Raw genomic sequence first — 17,694 nt, 5'->3', positions numbered from 1 at the left:
TTTTTATATGTATTAACTTTTCACATGTCACAATGTTCAGATTAGTTTTTTCGTGCATTCACATGTTTTCCAACATTGATTTTAAACAGTTTTATTTCGCATGTAAGCAGTTTTTTTTTCTCTTTTTTTTCCATGTTAATAATTTTTTTCAAAAAATTTCTTCTATGTTAATAATATTTTAGTTATACTGCGTTGAACTATTTCGTGGAGCTACAGCTCCTGGTAACTTTTTAGCAAGCTCGCTACAATGTTTCTTCCTATTATTTCATATTTTTGCAGCATTTTGCACAAAAAATTTTCTTTCGTCTCATTACTTGTTAGCTTTTCAATTTCTATTTTGATTATATATATATATATATATATATATATATATTAGAGAGACCTTAAAGGTCAAGAATTTTGCGCATTGAGCTGCAAAAATATTAAAATTTTTTAAAAGTAAGAGGAACATTTAAAAGCTTATGCTAAAAAATTCATTTGACTCTATAGTTCCTTAGCAAAAATGTAAAATCATTCAACATCTAGAAACAATAATAAAGTAGTAAAAGCAAATTAAATGTTAAAATTACAAGTCGAGGTGACTTCAAAATCAAAAAGGGGGGAGAAAAAATTAATAAATTTTACACAAGAATATAGTAAAGTTAAATTTAAATAATTCTCTTGCGCCATTGATGCAAGGAATGAAATTTGAATTTAACAAATATTTTCTATTCGTAAAAAGCTAATATAAAATTTAATTAAGAAATTTAATTGCAAAAATAAATAAATAAAAATTTAATTTTATTGCTGCAAATTAATTTACAATATCATTTAAAATATCATTTATATATATAACAGTGAACAATGAAATTTGTACTCCCCTCCAGAATATGTCTGCAAAACCATATAAATTGAAAGAGTGCAGGCTGGTATGCTAATCAAGTTTGATGTTTATCCACAACAGTCTATTCTGAAGTGTTGATGGAAATGTGAACTGGCAGCATTATAAATTGGCATATAATTGATATAAAATGAATGCAAAAAGCCCTAGCCATTTCATGGAAGAGAGTATGAAGTAAAAAGAATTTCAGGTAGAATAGCCGTTGTGTAACTCGTAGACTTCAAAAGAAGCTTTACCATCAGGCTAAAGCTGCAGGATTTTTTATTTCCTCATCTGCTGGGCCACTCTAGCCATTACATGTGATGATATAAAGAGTGGTAGGCGCATCTTCCCAAGGAGACCTGAATGCACTTGTTGTAAAGTGAATTGTATTGATGTGTAGAATGCCCCTTTAAAATATTTCTATTTTGTAGAACCATAGGTCCCATCTTATTGATGTTTTTAGCTATGGAAACATTTTTACCAAATTTCCATAAAAAACTTTATTATCATTATTGTGGTCATGATTACCTTTTTGAAAATCGGCAGTCATAAAAACTTTATGATAATTTTTTTTTTTCCTTTTGAGGGAACCATTTTTACAGTATAATGCATAGGGTATACAATATATTATCACTTTAAGAGTATGTTCACTCACCATCAGATGGTGGTCAAAATGAAAAATATTTATATCAGAAACTATTTTTTTCTGAATTCTCTAAGAAAAAATTCTTACATTAAAAACTGCATAAGGAAACAGCCCATCACAAAATCTTTAGTAATAAATTGTGAATCTTTATTAAAAAATTCTACAATCAATAACATTTTGTCTGGGTTTTCGGTCAAAAAATTGAACTTTAATTCACATAATACAGATATTATAATTGTGCATGTTATAACATATAAAACTTGGATATATTTTCATTCGATATTTTAGGATAAGAGATGATAACATTAGTTCATAAGTACCAATGTATATTCTGACAGAAACAACATTTTATTTCGTGTTATTTTGTGAAAAAAAGGAAAAAAAAGTTTTTTTACTTGAAATGTCTGTTCTTTCCTAAGCCCAAAGAGAAGTCTCCACTCGATCATGAGGCACTATGGTGTCATCTTTATAGGGTATGTAAATAATGTTTATTTTAAAAATTACTTAAATATTAGATTGGGGCAAGGTGGATGGTTATCTAATACCAAATTAATTCCTTCTTATTAACTACGATATAGTGTGGAAGTACTGTTTTCTTGCTTTGATTATGCCATTATGTGTTTTACCTGCCTGCATAAGTATCCGTTACCCCTGTCAACAAACTAACTCTTCTAACAGCTTAATTAAATGTCTGGTTTTCTAGTATGCAGTAGGAAACATTTTTAGAACTAACTTGTCCATAGTTATATCCTTTTTCAGTAGAATGCTTTCATGGTTTTTAAAGAATATGCTGTTTATTTCCTTATCATATTTGTTTAATTGCTTTGCCTGCTTGTGATTTGGGGGGGATTAAGATTTATTCTCCCTTCTTTTTTTGTATTGTTCTTAATCTGAGTGTGGGTAAACGTAATGTTACTTGATTTTGTTTCATTTAATCATACCCCAGCAATATAAGCAGAGCAGCGTACTGTAAAAGATTTATAATAATCAGTTTTCTGTTTTATGTAAGTTTTGTGGTAATATGTAAACATAAGTTTTCTGCAATAGTATTAATGCACATGCTGAATTATTTTAATGTCTAAAAAATTGTTGCATGACCATGAAGTTGAGTTAAATATATGAAACCAAATTTATTGGAAATATTTAACAATTTTAGGCAGGTACTAGCTATTTATTTATTTTAATATAAACACACTTCACATACAAATAATTAGAATTATTTCTTGTTGTTATTAGAATTTGTTCTTGTATTTGGCAAAAGTTACAGTGTATAGATATAGATAAGCTAAAAGTAAATGGGTTATATTTAATTAGCGAATAAACTGAGTTAGAAGTTAAAAGATAATTGCACGACAAAATTTGTGGACCACTTGAGGCTAACAGCTCACATTTCTGATATTTATGTTTATTTAGTTTGTTATATGCTCATATTGCTGAATATATATGTATTTTCGATTCTGATAAAAAATTTATACTCATGGATTTTCTGGAATGTTGAATTATCATTCCTGAAAGATAATTCATTTCTGTATTTTTAATTAAATGAATTTTTTGTAAATTTTAACTACCAATAGTAACAATTAATGTGCACTAAAAGAGCTCATATAGTAATGTGTTAAATACTGGTCTTATGTAAATATAGTCTTTTTGTTATTTAATTTGAAAGAATATTTTTTAAATTATTCATATATATTTTTAAATTATTCATATAATATTATTGATTTTTTTTTTTTTTTTTTTTTTTAAATTTCTGCCATGTGTACTTTAGGGGGGAATAATGAGTTTTCCTTTCCAAAACTTTGTGATTATTGCCATGCTTCTTATAATTCGTTAAAAAGTAATTATTTGTATTATTTGAACGTAGTTTATTCCATATTTTCAGTTTATTGAAATTTATGCAAACTTAATATTAACACTATGGTAAATAAATGTGTGCATCAGTAAAATGAGTTCATGTACTATTTTAAATGATAATCTTGTTAATAAAAAATTTTTCTTTCACTTCCTTTTTTTGTTATTTTCAATTGAGAACATAGAAATTTTTTTATCTTTAATTGATACATTAGCATATGCAGAAAAATTATTTAAAAAGTTAAATAAGGCAGGATGAAATAAGTTGGATTAAAAACTGTAGAAGTATAAATTAATAAAGAATGGGAATAACTATTTGAAATTAAATTAATAGCTGTATGCATGCATGAAAGGCATATGTTATAAATTTATTATATATGTTATAGTTACAAACTATTTTCCTTAATTGTAAATAATTTTTGTTGGTTCTTTATTGACAGCAAACAGATTTGGACAATGAAGTGAATGGAAGCAGCTGCCAAACTAGCACTAGCTCTACAAGTGTTACTACTACTGCTACTACAGATGCGACAAAAGTCAACCAACCCAAGCGACTTCATGTTAGTAATATACCTTTTCGTTTTAGAGATCCTGACCTCCGGCAATTGTTTGGGGTAATAATTTTATTACATTTATAAGGCACAATAATATGTAAAATTTGGAAATAACATTCATTGTATAAGGTGTCCTGAATAGAAACATAACCAGATTGAATTTCAGAAAACTGCTGTTTTCATGGAACTTACATATTAACACAACTACTACCTTGGTGATTTTTTGTAGACGTAAAGGTAAAAGTTATTATTGGGTGCAATTTGCTGGTTCTCGAGAGTGCCAAACTGTTGATATTTATCCTGTTAATCAACATAGCAGAAGCAATTTAAAATACAAATTTTGGTTATTAAATAAGCACTGTATGATACAGCAAAATAAAGTTTTTTTTTTCCCCAAAAAATCCTTCCATAATCTTTTCATGGTGTTCTTTTTGCCATGCACGCATTAATCTATTTTCATTTAAAAATCACCAGACCAATGTACAGACTCAGCATCGTACACAAGCTATCTATGAAACACACCTCAACATATATCTCTTTAGTGATTTTGCAGTAAATACTGTATTCCTACAGAAATGTTACATTTCTCCCCCCTTCCCCAACTGCTGGCAAATTTCACAGGCACATATTTTTAAATTGATTATGGGGGGGGTGTCTATTTGCCTATAAAATCTGTTGGAATTTTGAATGCAAGAGTAAGAATGCATAAGAAAATGACAACATTGCTTAAATGAAGGATTGTTATGAGCATGATTTACTGAAGAATGAGTATGCACATGATGCCATATTCTGGCCTTTTTTGAAAAAAATTTGGTGAGTTCTATTAAGATGGTTGTGATAACACGTAAGATCTGCTTTCATTAATGTATATTTCATATGGATGTACTTAGACATTGAATTTTAGCATATGAAAGTGGGATCGTATTACAAGAGGAATTGGATGTGACCTACTGTTGCCTGTAGGGACAGATCAGTACTTTTTAGTCTAGCTTGATGTCACCTTTTAACTAACTTGGGTGTAGCATTTTTAATTGATGGCGTACCAGGAAATTTACCTTGGAAAATTTAAAGGAAGTGTACTTTACAACAGATAACTGTGTTCAAGTCAATACCATCTTCATCACCGACCAAATGTCACATGGAGTACAAAAACATGGCTTTAGAATTGAAACAAAGCTTAAAAAAGGGTTGGCTGTCCCCTAACAATATCAGCACAAATCAAACTGGAATGCTTTTGGATTTGATTTGGGTACACTTTTATTTGGGACACCTTTGTGCATAGTGATTATTACTGTTACTTTTTATTATCGTTCTTTGATTATATTTTATTAATATAAAGATTTCTCTTGTTTGTAAAATTAATTCTTTCTTTTTTTATTGTAATGAAAAATTACTTTTAAATTTCAGCAATATGGCCCTATATTAGACGTTGAGATAATATTCAATGAGCGTGGATCGAAGGTATGTAAGCAATCTCTGTAACTAAGTTAGATGTGTCAAGGGCATCAGCAAACCAGCAAAATGTGGATATTCGTCTACAAGTACTTCAATTTTTTTAATTAAGAAAAAAAAATTGGTTTTCTCTCTTTTTTTTGGGGGGGGGCATAGTATTTTTTTTAAATTTTATTTTAGCATTGCGTTGCTTTTTTTTTAAAATTATAAAATGATAATAATAAAAAACCCTTAATGCTAGATTTTTTATCAGTTAAAATTAATTACTACAAGATACTGCTAAAAGTGTATTATAGTCAACATTCATAATTTATAAATATTTTATGGATATTTTTTTTAAATATTGAATTATTATCAAAATGTAATAATATCAAATAAAGATATAGAAAGTGGGGAGATTTGGAATTTTAAGTAGTGCTTCATTATAATGTATTAAGAGCTACTCTCATTTGCTGTACTCAGCAATTGAAGGCACAACAATGTTTCACTGTTCTGTATAGCATTTCACTAGACTGCACTTTTAAACTGTAATTAAAGCACATGATAATTTTTTCTTAATGCTTCCTTTTTTTTTTGTATTTTATATCGTTGATATGCAGTTAAAAAAATCTTTTTGTTATACTTTACGTATTTTGTTTTAAAAAGTGCCATCTAAAGCACACAATTTTTTTTCTCATATAAAATGAAAGCTTTTGTGTAATGGTTTGTAAATAGCTTGTGCAGCATTTTATTTATTAGAAGTAATTCTTGATTTCAATTATTGTTTTGTCTTACGTAAAGAAGTATAAAATTTGACTTTATATTGTATGATGGCATGAAACTGATATGTTTTAACACTTTTTTTAATTTTTAGAAATAAGTAAGTATGTTATATGGCTGATAACCTGTAGTTTCTTGTTTTTATTTTTCCCCTTTAACTTGCCTAAATGTGAAATTCACTGTTCTTTGCATTTTGTGACTAGCTTATGTATTGCAAATTGAACACATTTTTTTTCTGTACTTTCTATTTATATATTTTATTAAATTGAGTAGGTTTTCATTTTTGAAGTGCTGCCTAAATGTACTAAGGTTCTCTTCTGTTGAACTTCAGTAAGATTTCCAATTTTGCTTTGAAAAGTAAAATAAAAAGAAAAATTATTGCAGAAAATGCATTTGTTGTTTTTTCTCTTTTTCATACTCCACTGAAACAATATTATATTTGCATAAATATAGTGAATGTTATGTCTGTGATTGCAGTGTCGTAGATTAGTTTTTTTAGTGCATTATGTAATGTTTATAATAATTTTTGTATATATTAAGTTTGTGATTAAAATTCTGCACTTTGATTCCTTTTGCTATGCTTAATTCTTAAAAAGTAATATTTTATCTGCATACATATATATTTACATTTTTGGTCACATACTAATGTATCAGTTTCTTAGAATATCACAGTTATTTTAGCTAGAAGACATTTATTTTAACATTTTTTATAATATTTTTAAAATTAGTTTATTGCAAGTATATTATTTTCCAAAATAAGAAGTAATCAACATCAGTTAATTTTTTCTGTTAGACTTCTAAAATGTGCCAATATTGTATTGTAAGCATTTGCAGATGCATCATATTCAGATAAAAGCACTTGCATAGAACAATAAATGATCTTGAAGGTAGGTATACTCAAATTAACGGAGAGATCAACAAACACAAATCATGTTACTCTGTAGTTCACTAAATAACTTAAAAAATAAGCCAGGACATATTACATACAGTTGTTATGAAATTATTTATATTTTGCTTTTCATGCTTTTAATATGTAGCAATGAATGAAGTAACACTTTTTTTTTTTTTTAAATTTTAGGAGGTAAATTGTTCATTTTATTTTAAATCACATGTATGCCTTTTTTGTATGTTAATAAATTTAGAAGCTCAGTTATTGCAAGACAGTTTTAACAGATATTTTTCTGAATATTGTGAAAATAAAATTGCATTACTGTGTTAAATTTTATAATTTGCTAAGTGACTGTTTGATGCCTTTATATACATGGCAGTTGTATTAATTTTTATAATTAATAGTTTATGCATGACACCTTGTACATTATTTATTGCAATATTATCATGCCATTTATAAAAGTCATTTTTGCCTTAAATATATGTAATATTTATTATATGCTTTTCTTAAAAGAAAGTCTTCATATTAGTTTTACTGTATTCCCACCTAGCTTCTAAAGCATGGTGCATGAAGCTGTGGGTAGGCAGAGCATTAAAGGGATTGGCAGGAAAAGTATCTTTCTATAATTAACTGCTATTATTCAATAATCCATATTAGCATTCCCTTACATTTCCGCCTTTTGTGTTGTGCAGCTTTCTTTCCTTTCAACTTGCAGATATATTTAAATTTTAAAATTATGGAAAATATCTTATTCCCCCCCCTAAGATTGACATTTATGTGCAAAAAAACCATAAAATGCATCTTCAAAAATATTTTTTCCCCAAAATGGATGTAAATATATATAAATTCTTATTACTTTTTTATTTACATTTAAAAAAGGGAATCTAAAAAAATAGGGGAGGGGAAGTGAAAATATATTTTCATTTTCTACATAATTTTTTTTTCATAGTTAAAAATCTGCGAGCCTGGTTATAATTAATGGTAGGAATAAAGCTGCACCTTTATCTAAAAAATTTCATTTACTTATTAATATCCTGCCACAGTTGTATGTAGTGAAATTTCAGCTCTTTTCAACATTTACTGATGCCCGTGCAGAGGTCTGCCTTGCATGAGGGCTTTTTTATTACACTGGTTACTGACTGACTGTCTGAGTGAGCTGATGCCTTTGTCCTCACTTGTTTTTTACAAAAAATATTTCTCTGTACTTGTTCTTTGCAGGCAAAACTTGTTCTGGTGCACGGATCTTAATGCATGTTTCTTGTTTGTCTATTTGCATGCAGGGGTTCGGGTTTGTAACTTTCGCAAATAGTGTGGATGCTGATCGCTCGAGAGAGCAATTGAACGGCACGGTGGTAGAGGGCCGAAAAATAGAGGTGCATGAATATTTACCTTTGTGATAGCACTCACTTATTTAATTCTTATGTACTATTTTCAGCAAAGAAATGTCCATCCTGTTGTCCACATTTACATTATACTGTGTGACAGGGTGATGAAAGAAATATTTACCACATTAAACCTTATGTAATTGTTGCTAACTTTGAATATTTTAAGACAGTGAAGGACAAATGTACACTTCTAATAACAAATATTAATACATTTCATGTATTTTTAGGACTTAGAAAACATTATTGAAAATTTTCAGTTTATTATGCTAAACGTTTTAAACGACTTTTTATTTTCTTCAAAAGAAAATTTTTGTCCTTTTTATTTAAGCAAAAGGAACAAGGAATGACGACATAATACATGTTTTTTATGCTCAAGTTTAATTATTCTTTAATGGTATGTTATTAACAGATTCATATCATGAGTTTACTTCTTTCATAGTTAAAAATTGAATTATAAAGTAGAAGTGAAAGGGGAAAAATAGTATTTTTGCAATAGTTGTGATGAGTAACAGCTTGAGTTCTTGTTTTCTTTAATCATATCATTAAATAACCTTGAATGTAAAATTTTGTTTAAATTTTAAATATAAGTATATAAAAAGTTGTAAAATTGTTTGGAAATATTAATTCTTTATTTAGAGGAATCTGCTATTCAGGATGATGTTGTTAAAGGTATTATGGGTACAAACAGATGTATGCAAACCTTATCTTCTCTGAAGTTGTCAAAGAGTTTTGAAAGATATTTTAGATACATAATGTCTAATGACAGTGGTGCCAAAAATCAAAATTATCAGAAGTATTTTGTATCGTAAAGTATTCCATATCGTGTGTATTAAATTTATAAAAATTACTGATGTATTTGTTAAAAAAATAAAAGAAAGGAGGGGGAAAAAGTTGCATAGGGACTTGTGATATTCATCATTGTGTGGGTTCTTTATTAATGTTGTCTTGTAATTAAGACATAGGCATAACACAGAAATCTTCTGGCTTTCCTAGCCACATAGTAGCTTCTCCTTCTGTTAGGTGGCTGCAGACCATGAGGCATGGGTTCCTGGACAGAAGCCATATTACAGTCTATCAAAATAAGAACATGTCATTAACAGTAGCATTAGCGAAATGATAAAGTCCAAAAATCTCCTTGGGAATATGTGGGTATAGGAGAAAGGCAGAGTATGCTGGTTGGCCCATGACCGGACTATAAATAGGACATGAGTTTATAAGCAGGATCTTTTTTCTGCATAAATGTTTATCTTATTAGAATTTAATGTTTTCTGATGTTCCTTTTAATGCATGAAATTCATCAGTTGTTTTACTTCATAGTTTAAATAGTGTCATTAGTTACTTTACTTTTTATGCCCTTCATTTTGAAAAATAGGGCCCTAAGCTTTAACTGTATGCATTTTATTTTGACATACCTTCCAGTTTTCTTTGTAATTCAGAAGTTATGTAATTTTTGTGTGCTTGAAAAATTTTATGTGGTAATATTTAACTTTTTCATCCTGCCAACACATTTTCTCACTTCATATGAAAAAAAAAAAAAAAAAAAAAAGGAATGTTTTTGTAATTTACATGTTTCAATTGTTAAATTTTTATTTTATTCTTTTACATTTATAGCTCAGCAATTGTGTTAATTTTGCACCAAGCTATTTATGATGCTTTGGCTATGTATTATCATTATTAGTTTCTGTATGTTGGCCTCATCAAATACCACACGTAGTAGCTGTCTGCTTCTAGTTGAAGTGATTGTTTTGAACAAAGTGATGATTTGTGTATTAGTTGGACATGTTTCTTGCAATCCAGTCACTGCTTGGCCTCTGTATATTAGAGCCTTGCTATTTTTCTTTTCCCCTTGGATTCTGGATAGACATTTCTTCTGCTGTAATAAAATAGTGATAAAATATAGTTTACTATATATGTGAGCAGTTTTTAGGCAGAATTAGATGTTCTTAATGGTTTTTCTTAATTTTTTCATTTTTATAGAATGTAGAGTGACTGTTTCAAATAATCGAATACAATACTAGTTCGATGGAAAAAATTAGGGGACAGGTAAGAATATGGACGCTGATGTAGATGCACTGATTTTAAAAGGAAAACAATTTTTAAGTTGAGAGAGGGTAAAACAAAATATAAAATAAAGCATTGAAACAGCAGTTTTTAATTATTAAATTAACATATAAATAAAGGCAGCTTTTGAATATTTGAGCATATTTTTATAATTATCAGTAAAAAGATATGTGTACTTTAATAAGGATGGAAAACTTTGAAACACCAAACAGATATTTATTAATTTTTTTATTTATTTTATTTATTTATTTATTATTTTTTTTTTTTAATTCACTTACAGTAGATCTCGGTTTCTACAGTTAAAAAATATTCAGAAATTTTGTTCCATAAACATCATTAATTGGTGGTTATTCTCGATCAGGGGTCCCTAATTTTTTGTCCCTAAGAGCACATTCTGGAATATCTGTTGGATGATGGGCCTATTTACTTTTTCAAGGTGAATTTATAGTTGGATAGAGTTAATAATAAATGATCGATAGATCGGTCACATTTCAGTTTGTGCTGGTATCTGTGTTGGACACAATTTCTATTTCATTAAAAATGAGAAAACTTTCACATAGAATTTTATTGAAAACTAATATATTTTTATTGTGATTGCACAATGGCAGGCACACGTTAAACGATCAGCGGGTGCCATGGTACCCGCAGACATGGGATTAGGAACCCCTGTTCTAGATAGTGACATTGCTAGAACTTTCTTTATTGTATTAAAAGAATGTATCGTGAATTGTATACTTAATTAGCAAAGTACCACCTTAGCTGAACACTGAATTCTGGAAACCATGCACGCGATAGTTCTTTACTTTTAACTAGCTACATTGCCATTTGCATATGTATTCCTTTTGTTGTATTCTAGTAGTTTTTATAGAGTGCTATGTTGCCTTAAACTCAAATTTGGCTGCAGTGGAAGTAATTATAGTAAAATTTCTTCAGGAATGCAGCATTTTGCTCCAAAATCTCTAAAGGGAGCTATTGCTTTGAATCTGTTTTTAAAGAAATAGCTATGAAATTTCCATTTGAAAAAATGAAACAATAACTATAAGTCAAATTTTTTTTTTTTTCAGTAAAAAATCTCCAAAATATGCCAGGGTGGTTACATAAGTACAATTGTATTTTCGAAATTTTGAGTAATGTTATAAAAACAGTAATTATCTAAAATTATAACTCTTCCAAAGAATCTGGATATTATTTGAAAATGCATGTGATGTCCTGGGCTATACTTAGATTTTCGCATTTGAACCATGGGAAAAAGATAAATACAACAGGATTTAGAATTTTTATACTTTGATAATTTCATTCATAGGATTTTTATACTTTCATAAATCAGTAACATATGTAGTACAAAGCCCGAAATCTGGACTCCTCAGGACTTCAGTAATTCCAGATTTGGGATTTTTCCGGATATTAGATCATCAATTTAAATCTGGTAAGATGGCATGCAGAAATTATAGAATTAAAAATATGAAATCATAATTTCTGAAATAAAGAGCAATTACAATCTAAAGGGTATAAAAATAATAATTAAAAAAAACTTAATATTTATTTGTTTACTTTATTAAACATTTCTTTGAATGTAAGTTGCTTCGTTTTTTGTGCTAATACTTTCTCTTTAATTCTATAAAAAGATATAATTTCTTGTTCAGTCACAAAGTTCCACTGTTCAAGTCCTGTAATTGCTGTGTTGAGAATATTGACTAACTTGTCAATCGGAATTTTTTCATTTTTCAATAACCTCTCTGTCACTTTCTTGACTATCGGTAGTGGTATTTTCTGGATTTAGAACCGTACTACAGATTTCAACATCCATTAATTGATTGATTATTGGGGCATTGTCATTTCAATGAAAAACTTCTGTTATATCATCTTCACTTATTACAGCTTCTCCACATTTCTTTAAAAAATCCATTTACTAAAAAATTTCACCTTTAGTTTGTGATATCCGAACACGTTCAAATTCGCGGCTATCATCTTCATCGTCCTCACTATAAAACATGGTAGCTGGCCATAAATTATGCTAAGCATGTTTTAACGTATTTGGAGATACAATCCTTCCATGATCTTGGGATGCTCCACACAGCAGACTTTATGCTAAAATATTTCAAAAATTCTTGAAAACTGTTTTTATTGTTCAAGAAATTTAACATGGATTTTAAAAATGCTACTTTATATTTGCATTTCAGTGCGCACACTATTCCGATGTATACTCATTTGCAAAAAAAATAGAATCACCAAAAAGAACTTTTGCGATCCTGAAGAAATTTGGTATGCAAAAACATCTTGATCGAACATGCAAATGATCAAAGTTTCAAGGCAAATGAACAGGAATTGTGATCATAGTGCGCATTTTTAGTACACAATTTGCAAAAGTATAAAATCAGTAACAGAAGCGGAAAATGTATGTTTTTTTGTTGCTGCCATTGTAATTCCATAAAGAAGCAACTAAAGATGCCTTTACGATGATATCGAAGACCTTACAGACAACTAAACAAAACAACTTCAAACATGTTCGCATTGTAGGGTTACGTGAAGCTGGGTGGTCATACCGAGCAATAGGCTGCCACCTGCAGTGTACAGACACTGCTGTGCTAAGATGTTGGCAGCAATGGCTGCTACAAGGAAAGTGCAGATGAAATGAATGCTCTGGAAGGCCAAGGATCACAAATGCAAGGCAAGATAGGATAATTGTTCTCCAGGCCCGAATTGTTCCAACGGCATCATTGTCGACTACTCAAAGCACTACAGTCATGTGTATACCTCCCGTGGTACCGTCCACAATCTCACAGCGCTTGTCTGAGATGAGTTACGCTCACAGAGGCCTTTAAGACATTTGCCTTGGACCCCATAACATCCATGGAGTCGTCTGGAGTGGTGTGGTGTCGCAGCCGATCATCATGGCTGCCATCAGGCTGGTGATCAGCGATGAATCCCGCTTCACTCTTAAAGCAGATGACCACTGTGTTCGTGTCTGGAGAGGAAGGGGCCAGCGGTCCCAATCAGCCTTTGTTTTACAAAGGCACACAGCCAGTTCCTGGTGTGATAGTGTGGGGTGCTATTTCTTATTAAAGCAGGTCATTTTTAGTTATCCTCTGTACATCTTTAACAGCTCAATGTTATGTTGATACCATCTTGCGGCTGGTTGCATTACTCTTCATGACATGTCATCCTGGGACCATTTTCCAACAACATAATGTCAGGCCATATACCGCTCGCATATCTCTGGACTGTCTCCGTGCGGTTGATACTCTTCTTTGGACAGCAAGGTCACAAGACCCTTCACCAATCGAGCATGTCTGAAACATGGTAGGCCGCCAGATTCAGGCACCACAAAATATCGCAGATCTTAAGCAACAACTGATGAATGCCTGGCAGAATGTGTCACAGGATGACATTAGGAACCTCTACCGCTCCTTGCCTCGATGAATTCAGGCATGCATTGCCACCAGGCGTGGTTCGACCAACTACTAATTTGATCACTCAATGGGTGATTGTCAGCCGTGAACAGGTACTATGACCTTGATTTTTTAATCATTTTATTATCTGTGTATAAGCTGTACACATGTACAATTTCATGAAAAAATCCCTACTTCCTTTTCCTTCATGGTGCTTTGATTTTTTTGCAAAAGAGTGTTACATAGGCTGAATGACAGATGTACAATTTGGAGGAAAGAATAATATGGATATATTATCTTTCAACTAAAACTTTTAAGTGAAGTATGAGCCGAAAAGTTGTCTACAATCAGGACTATTCTTGAATCATCAGTTAAACCAACTAAATTCAAATGTTGCCAATCCTCGGGTGTAAAATGGTTTTCAAACCAATCATTCGTTAACACTTGTGTCATCCATGGTCTTTTATTTGCTCGATATATAATAACAGGGAAAATCTTTACTCCTTTAAATGCTCGAGGTCGTGCATGTTTTCTGATTACGAAAAGTTTGCACTATAAAAAACTTCTCATCCCTTAGTTTTGCCTCTCGGTGCTTCCCCAAATTCTTAAAATTTTGTGTTCCCTAAATTCTGCCAGCGCTTCTGGGTTTATGGTGAATAACATATCAGTTATTCTTAATTAAAATAGCACTAAATGTAATCTTTTGGCCTATGAATTTCATTAATAAAATCTATTTTTATCATATGGAAAGAAATTTTTGTTGAATTTTTCCTTGTAACATTTCTTAAAGTATTTAAAAATCTATCATCATTGTCAAGCATAATGTTAGCATAAAAAGTTGCCATACTGTTGTTATTCAATTACTAATATAAAAAAAATTAGACATCACTGCATGAGTTATTATTGAAGCTGTCATGTAGTGATAAACATGCAGTGATGAAGGCAATATATAATAAATAATGACTCGCCAGGTCGGCATCAGAGATATAAAACACACAAATGTTTCGGTTTGAGATGTATGCCAAGCAGACAGTCAGCTACGGAGCCAAATTATTAATCTCACAAATTTATGCTTACATAATTGTTTTTTAATGATGAGGTATTTTATTTAGTGCCAAAGTGAAATCAAGAATTGGAATTTTTAAGTGAAAATCCCCACATGTTTTATTATGGAAGAAAAAAGGAAATGTGCAGGTGTAAAGCATACAAAAAAATGTTTGTGGTTTTTAGGTCCAGATTTTAGATCATTCCGGATAATGGACATCTGGATTTCGGACTTTGTACTGTATCTGTTTGTTTCTGAATTTCAGGGAATACTTAAATATACTTCCCCCCCATATTGAACTTCCTATTTTTATTAGTATATAGTGAATTTTCATTCAAGAATGTCATTATTAGAAAAACACTTTAAATTAAAAATGAGTAATTTATTCTTGAAAGCAAAAGTCATTCAGATATTACAGTTGGGATGATTTTCATGAACAACAAATTACATGGAAATTATATTAATTCTGTTTTTATTGAACTGTAGTCATCTTTTTGTATATCTTTTTAAATTTTCATGTTACATCTGGCAGTTTGTTCAATTTCATTGCTCACTACCAAAAATGAAACAGCAAAGTTTCATTGAAAGCTCAAAATATTTGAAACTTTTAAACCTTAGATGAAACTACTATTCTTGTAAACTGAGATATAATTTTTTATCATTTTAGGTTTCGTAGCTCACCTTTTTTATTTCCATGGATTCTTTTTCAGAGGGCGGTGGAGATGTTGTGCGTCCTTTCATTTAGTTTATTTTTTAGGATACTGTTTATTGGTAAAATGCTTTTATATTTGGAAAATTTTCCTTTAAATCTGTACCTTATCCATGAACTTTGAATGTTAAGTTTGTTGATTTTTTTGGAGTGTGCAGGAAAAAGGATAAAATTCTATACCCAAAATTTTCAAGTTCTGAATATTTTTCGTCTTCTTTGACAATATGGTTATTTTGGGTAAAAGTCAGTTCGATGAAATGAAGAACATGTCTCTTAACCAGTTTTGGAACAGGAAGTTTCCATTCTGCTAGCTCAGGTCTTTGAATATGTGTCTGTGAAAAATTCTCACTTTGTTAATTATAGTAGAAGTTTCATTAGTTCGTCATATTTTAAATAATTTGCATATGGTACCTGATGCTGTTTAATGCAATCATTGAAGGTAAAGTTTCTGCAATTAGGACAGGATGAATCCTAAAAGGTTCTGAAATCCAACAAATCTTATGTACTTAGTAATAGATTTTAATTCAAGTAAATTTAAAATGTGCATTTAATGAAAAGCAAATTTAAGAATTAAATTTTTAAAATTATGTCTGTATTTCCAAATGATATGCAGTGGATGAAATGAAAAGTCAAAACTATTGGTTCTCAAAGTTAATTTTTTTCCTCGATGTAAATTGAGAAAAAAAAGAAAAGTATTTAAATTGCATTTAAAATTTTGTGCAATGTTTCTAAAATCTGTTTAAATCAGTGCAATTGTAGAGGGAAGAATTATTTAAAAATTTAATGTAGAAGAATGTTAAATTTTATTTCAAAAAATTATTTACACTCATGTCCATAAATTAAGGATAATGCAAAATTTTTACTGAATCCATACATCACATTAATTTTTTGTTTGATATGTTATTCATTTTTGTTATGCTTTCAGTAAAAATTTTTCTCCGTGTCCATAAATGTCTGACAATTCATTATACATTGACTTTTGTTCATTATTTTTCCTTTAAGATTTAAAGTCAAAATTTTATTTTTTATTGCAAAACTCTTTCAGGAATAAATAAAAAAAGTAAAAGCAAATAGCATTCTGGGAGTGTTATGTGGTGCTAAAAGGGTTAGAAAAGTTTGAAAATAATGCAACCAGAACATAAGTGATTTAAAACTTACTAATTCTAAAAAATTTCCAAAAATTTTATGTTCAAGATTATCATGAACTTTTGGGTATTCTTCAATCTGGTACCTTTGTCATTAGAAGGTTTCTTAGTACTCATCTCATTATGGCAAAGGCCACCAAGTTTTATGTTGCATTTTTAATAAAATTTCTTTCTACAAATAATTAATATTGTAAAAATATGAAAACAAATTAACTAAAGGAATCACATATAGCATTAACAGAACATTGAAATTTCAGTTTATATAAGTAAATAATACCTGACTTCATTTTAAAAGAAATGAAATATTTCTTCAGAACTAAAGTAGTAATGATTTAAAATACACTTAAATGATTTAAAATACACTTAACTTAATTTAAAATAACAACTGGATCATTTTTTTTTATTAGGAAACACTTTCTGATTTTGATCATACTATATTTAATTGTAATGCCTAGTTTACTGTAAAATTGACTTATTACATTTGTCAATAATAATTTTTCTTAGTATGAAATTAACCGTAATATTTTAATATGCATATAGTGATTTAAGTTTTATTTATTTAATATGTAGGAACATATCAGATATACAATAGAAAACCAAAAATCCACATACTTTGGTACCTGAAGTTGTGCAGATTTTAAGAGTTTTTTGGATTACAGGTCATAAATGAAACATAAGCAGATTTAAATTAAAAGTAGGCCATAAAAGCAATTAACTTTTTCTGGACATTTTTATGCAGAACTATGCAATGAATATATTTTAATTTTATGCAAAAAGAGAAAAAATAAGAATAAAAGGGATACAAAAATTTTTTCCTTTAGTTTTCAAACATTTGCTTTATAGCAGTTTGTCTTCAACTTTTGGATGCTCTAGTTCTAGTTTCATCCCACCACACACACAAATTATGCAGAGTATTTCTTCTCAAATATTTATGTCCAGTAGGACAG

The 17,694-nt window shown here is 29.6% G+C and overlaps 1 protein-coding gene across 6 annotated transcripts in view; it reads left to right on the top strand.

Annotated features, from left to right (window-relative positions):
- The window catches only part of LOC118183533 (RNA binding protein fox-1 homolog 1-like), a 124,225-nt gene that overhangs the window by 92,234 nt on the left and 14,297 nt on the right, over positions 1–17,694 (top strand). For 4 of the 6 annotated variants that reach the window (XM_085824366.1, XM_085824367.1, XM_035353116.2 and 1 more), the window contains exons 3-6: positions 1,928–1,981; positions 3,800–3,973; positions 5,321–5,374; positions 8,294–8,386. In XM_085824366.1, coding sequence (XP_085680492.1) covers positions 1,928–1,981; positions 3,800–3,973; positions 5,321–5,374; positions 8,294–8,386 — 375 coding nt within the window. The remainder of the gene's footprint in view (positions 1–1,927; positions 1,982–3,799; positions 3,974–5,320; positions 5,375–8,293; positions 8,387–17,694) is intronic. The other 2 variants (XM_085824369.1, XM_085824368.1) reach the window with 2 other exon arrangements.

Source organism: Stegodyphus dumicola, chromosome 9 (genome assembly GCF_044657685.1).
Source record: "Stegodyphus dumicola isolate Sdum_Otavi_A_Nest chromosome 9, ASM4465768v1".
Lineage (NCBI taxonomy): Eukaryota > Metazoa > Arthropoda > Arachnida > Araneae > Eresidae > Stegodyphus > Stegodyphus dumicola.
The sequence above is the reverse complement of the archived record's forward strand: the minus strand, read 5'-3'. Positions and strand labels throughout refer to the sequence as shown.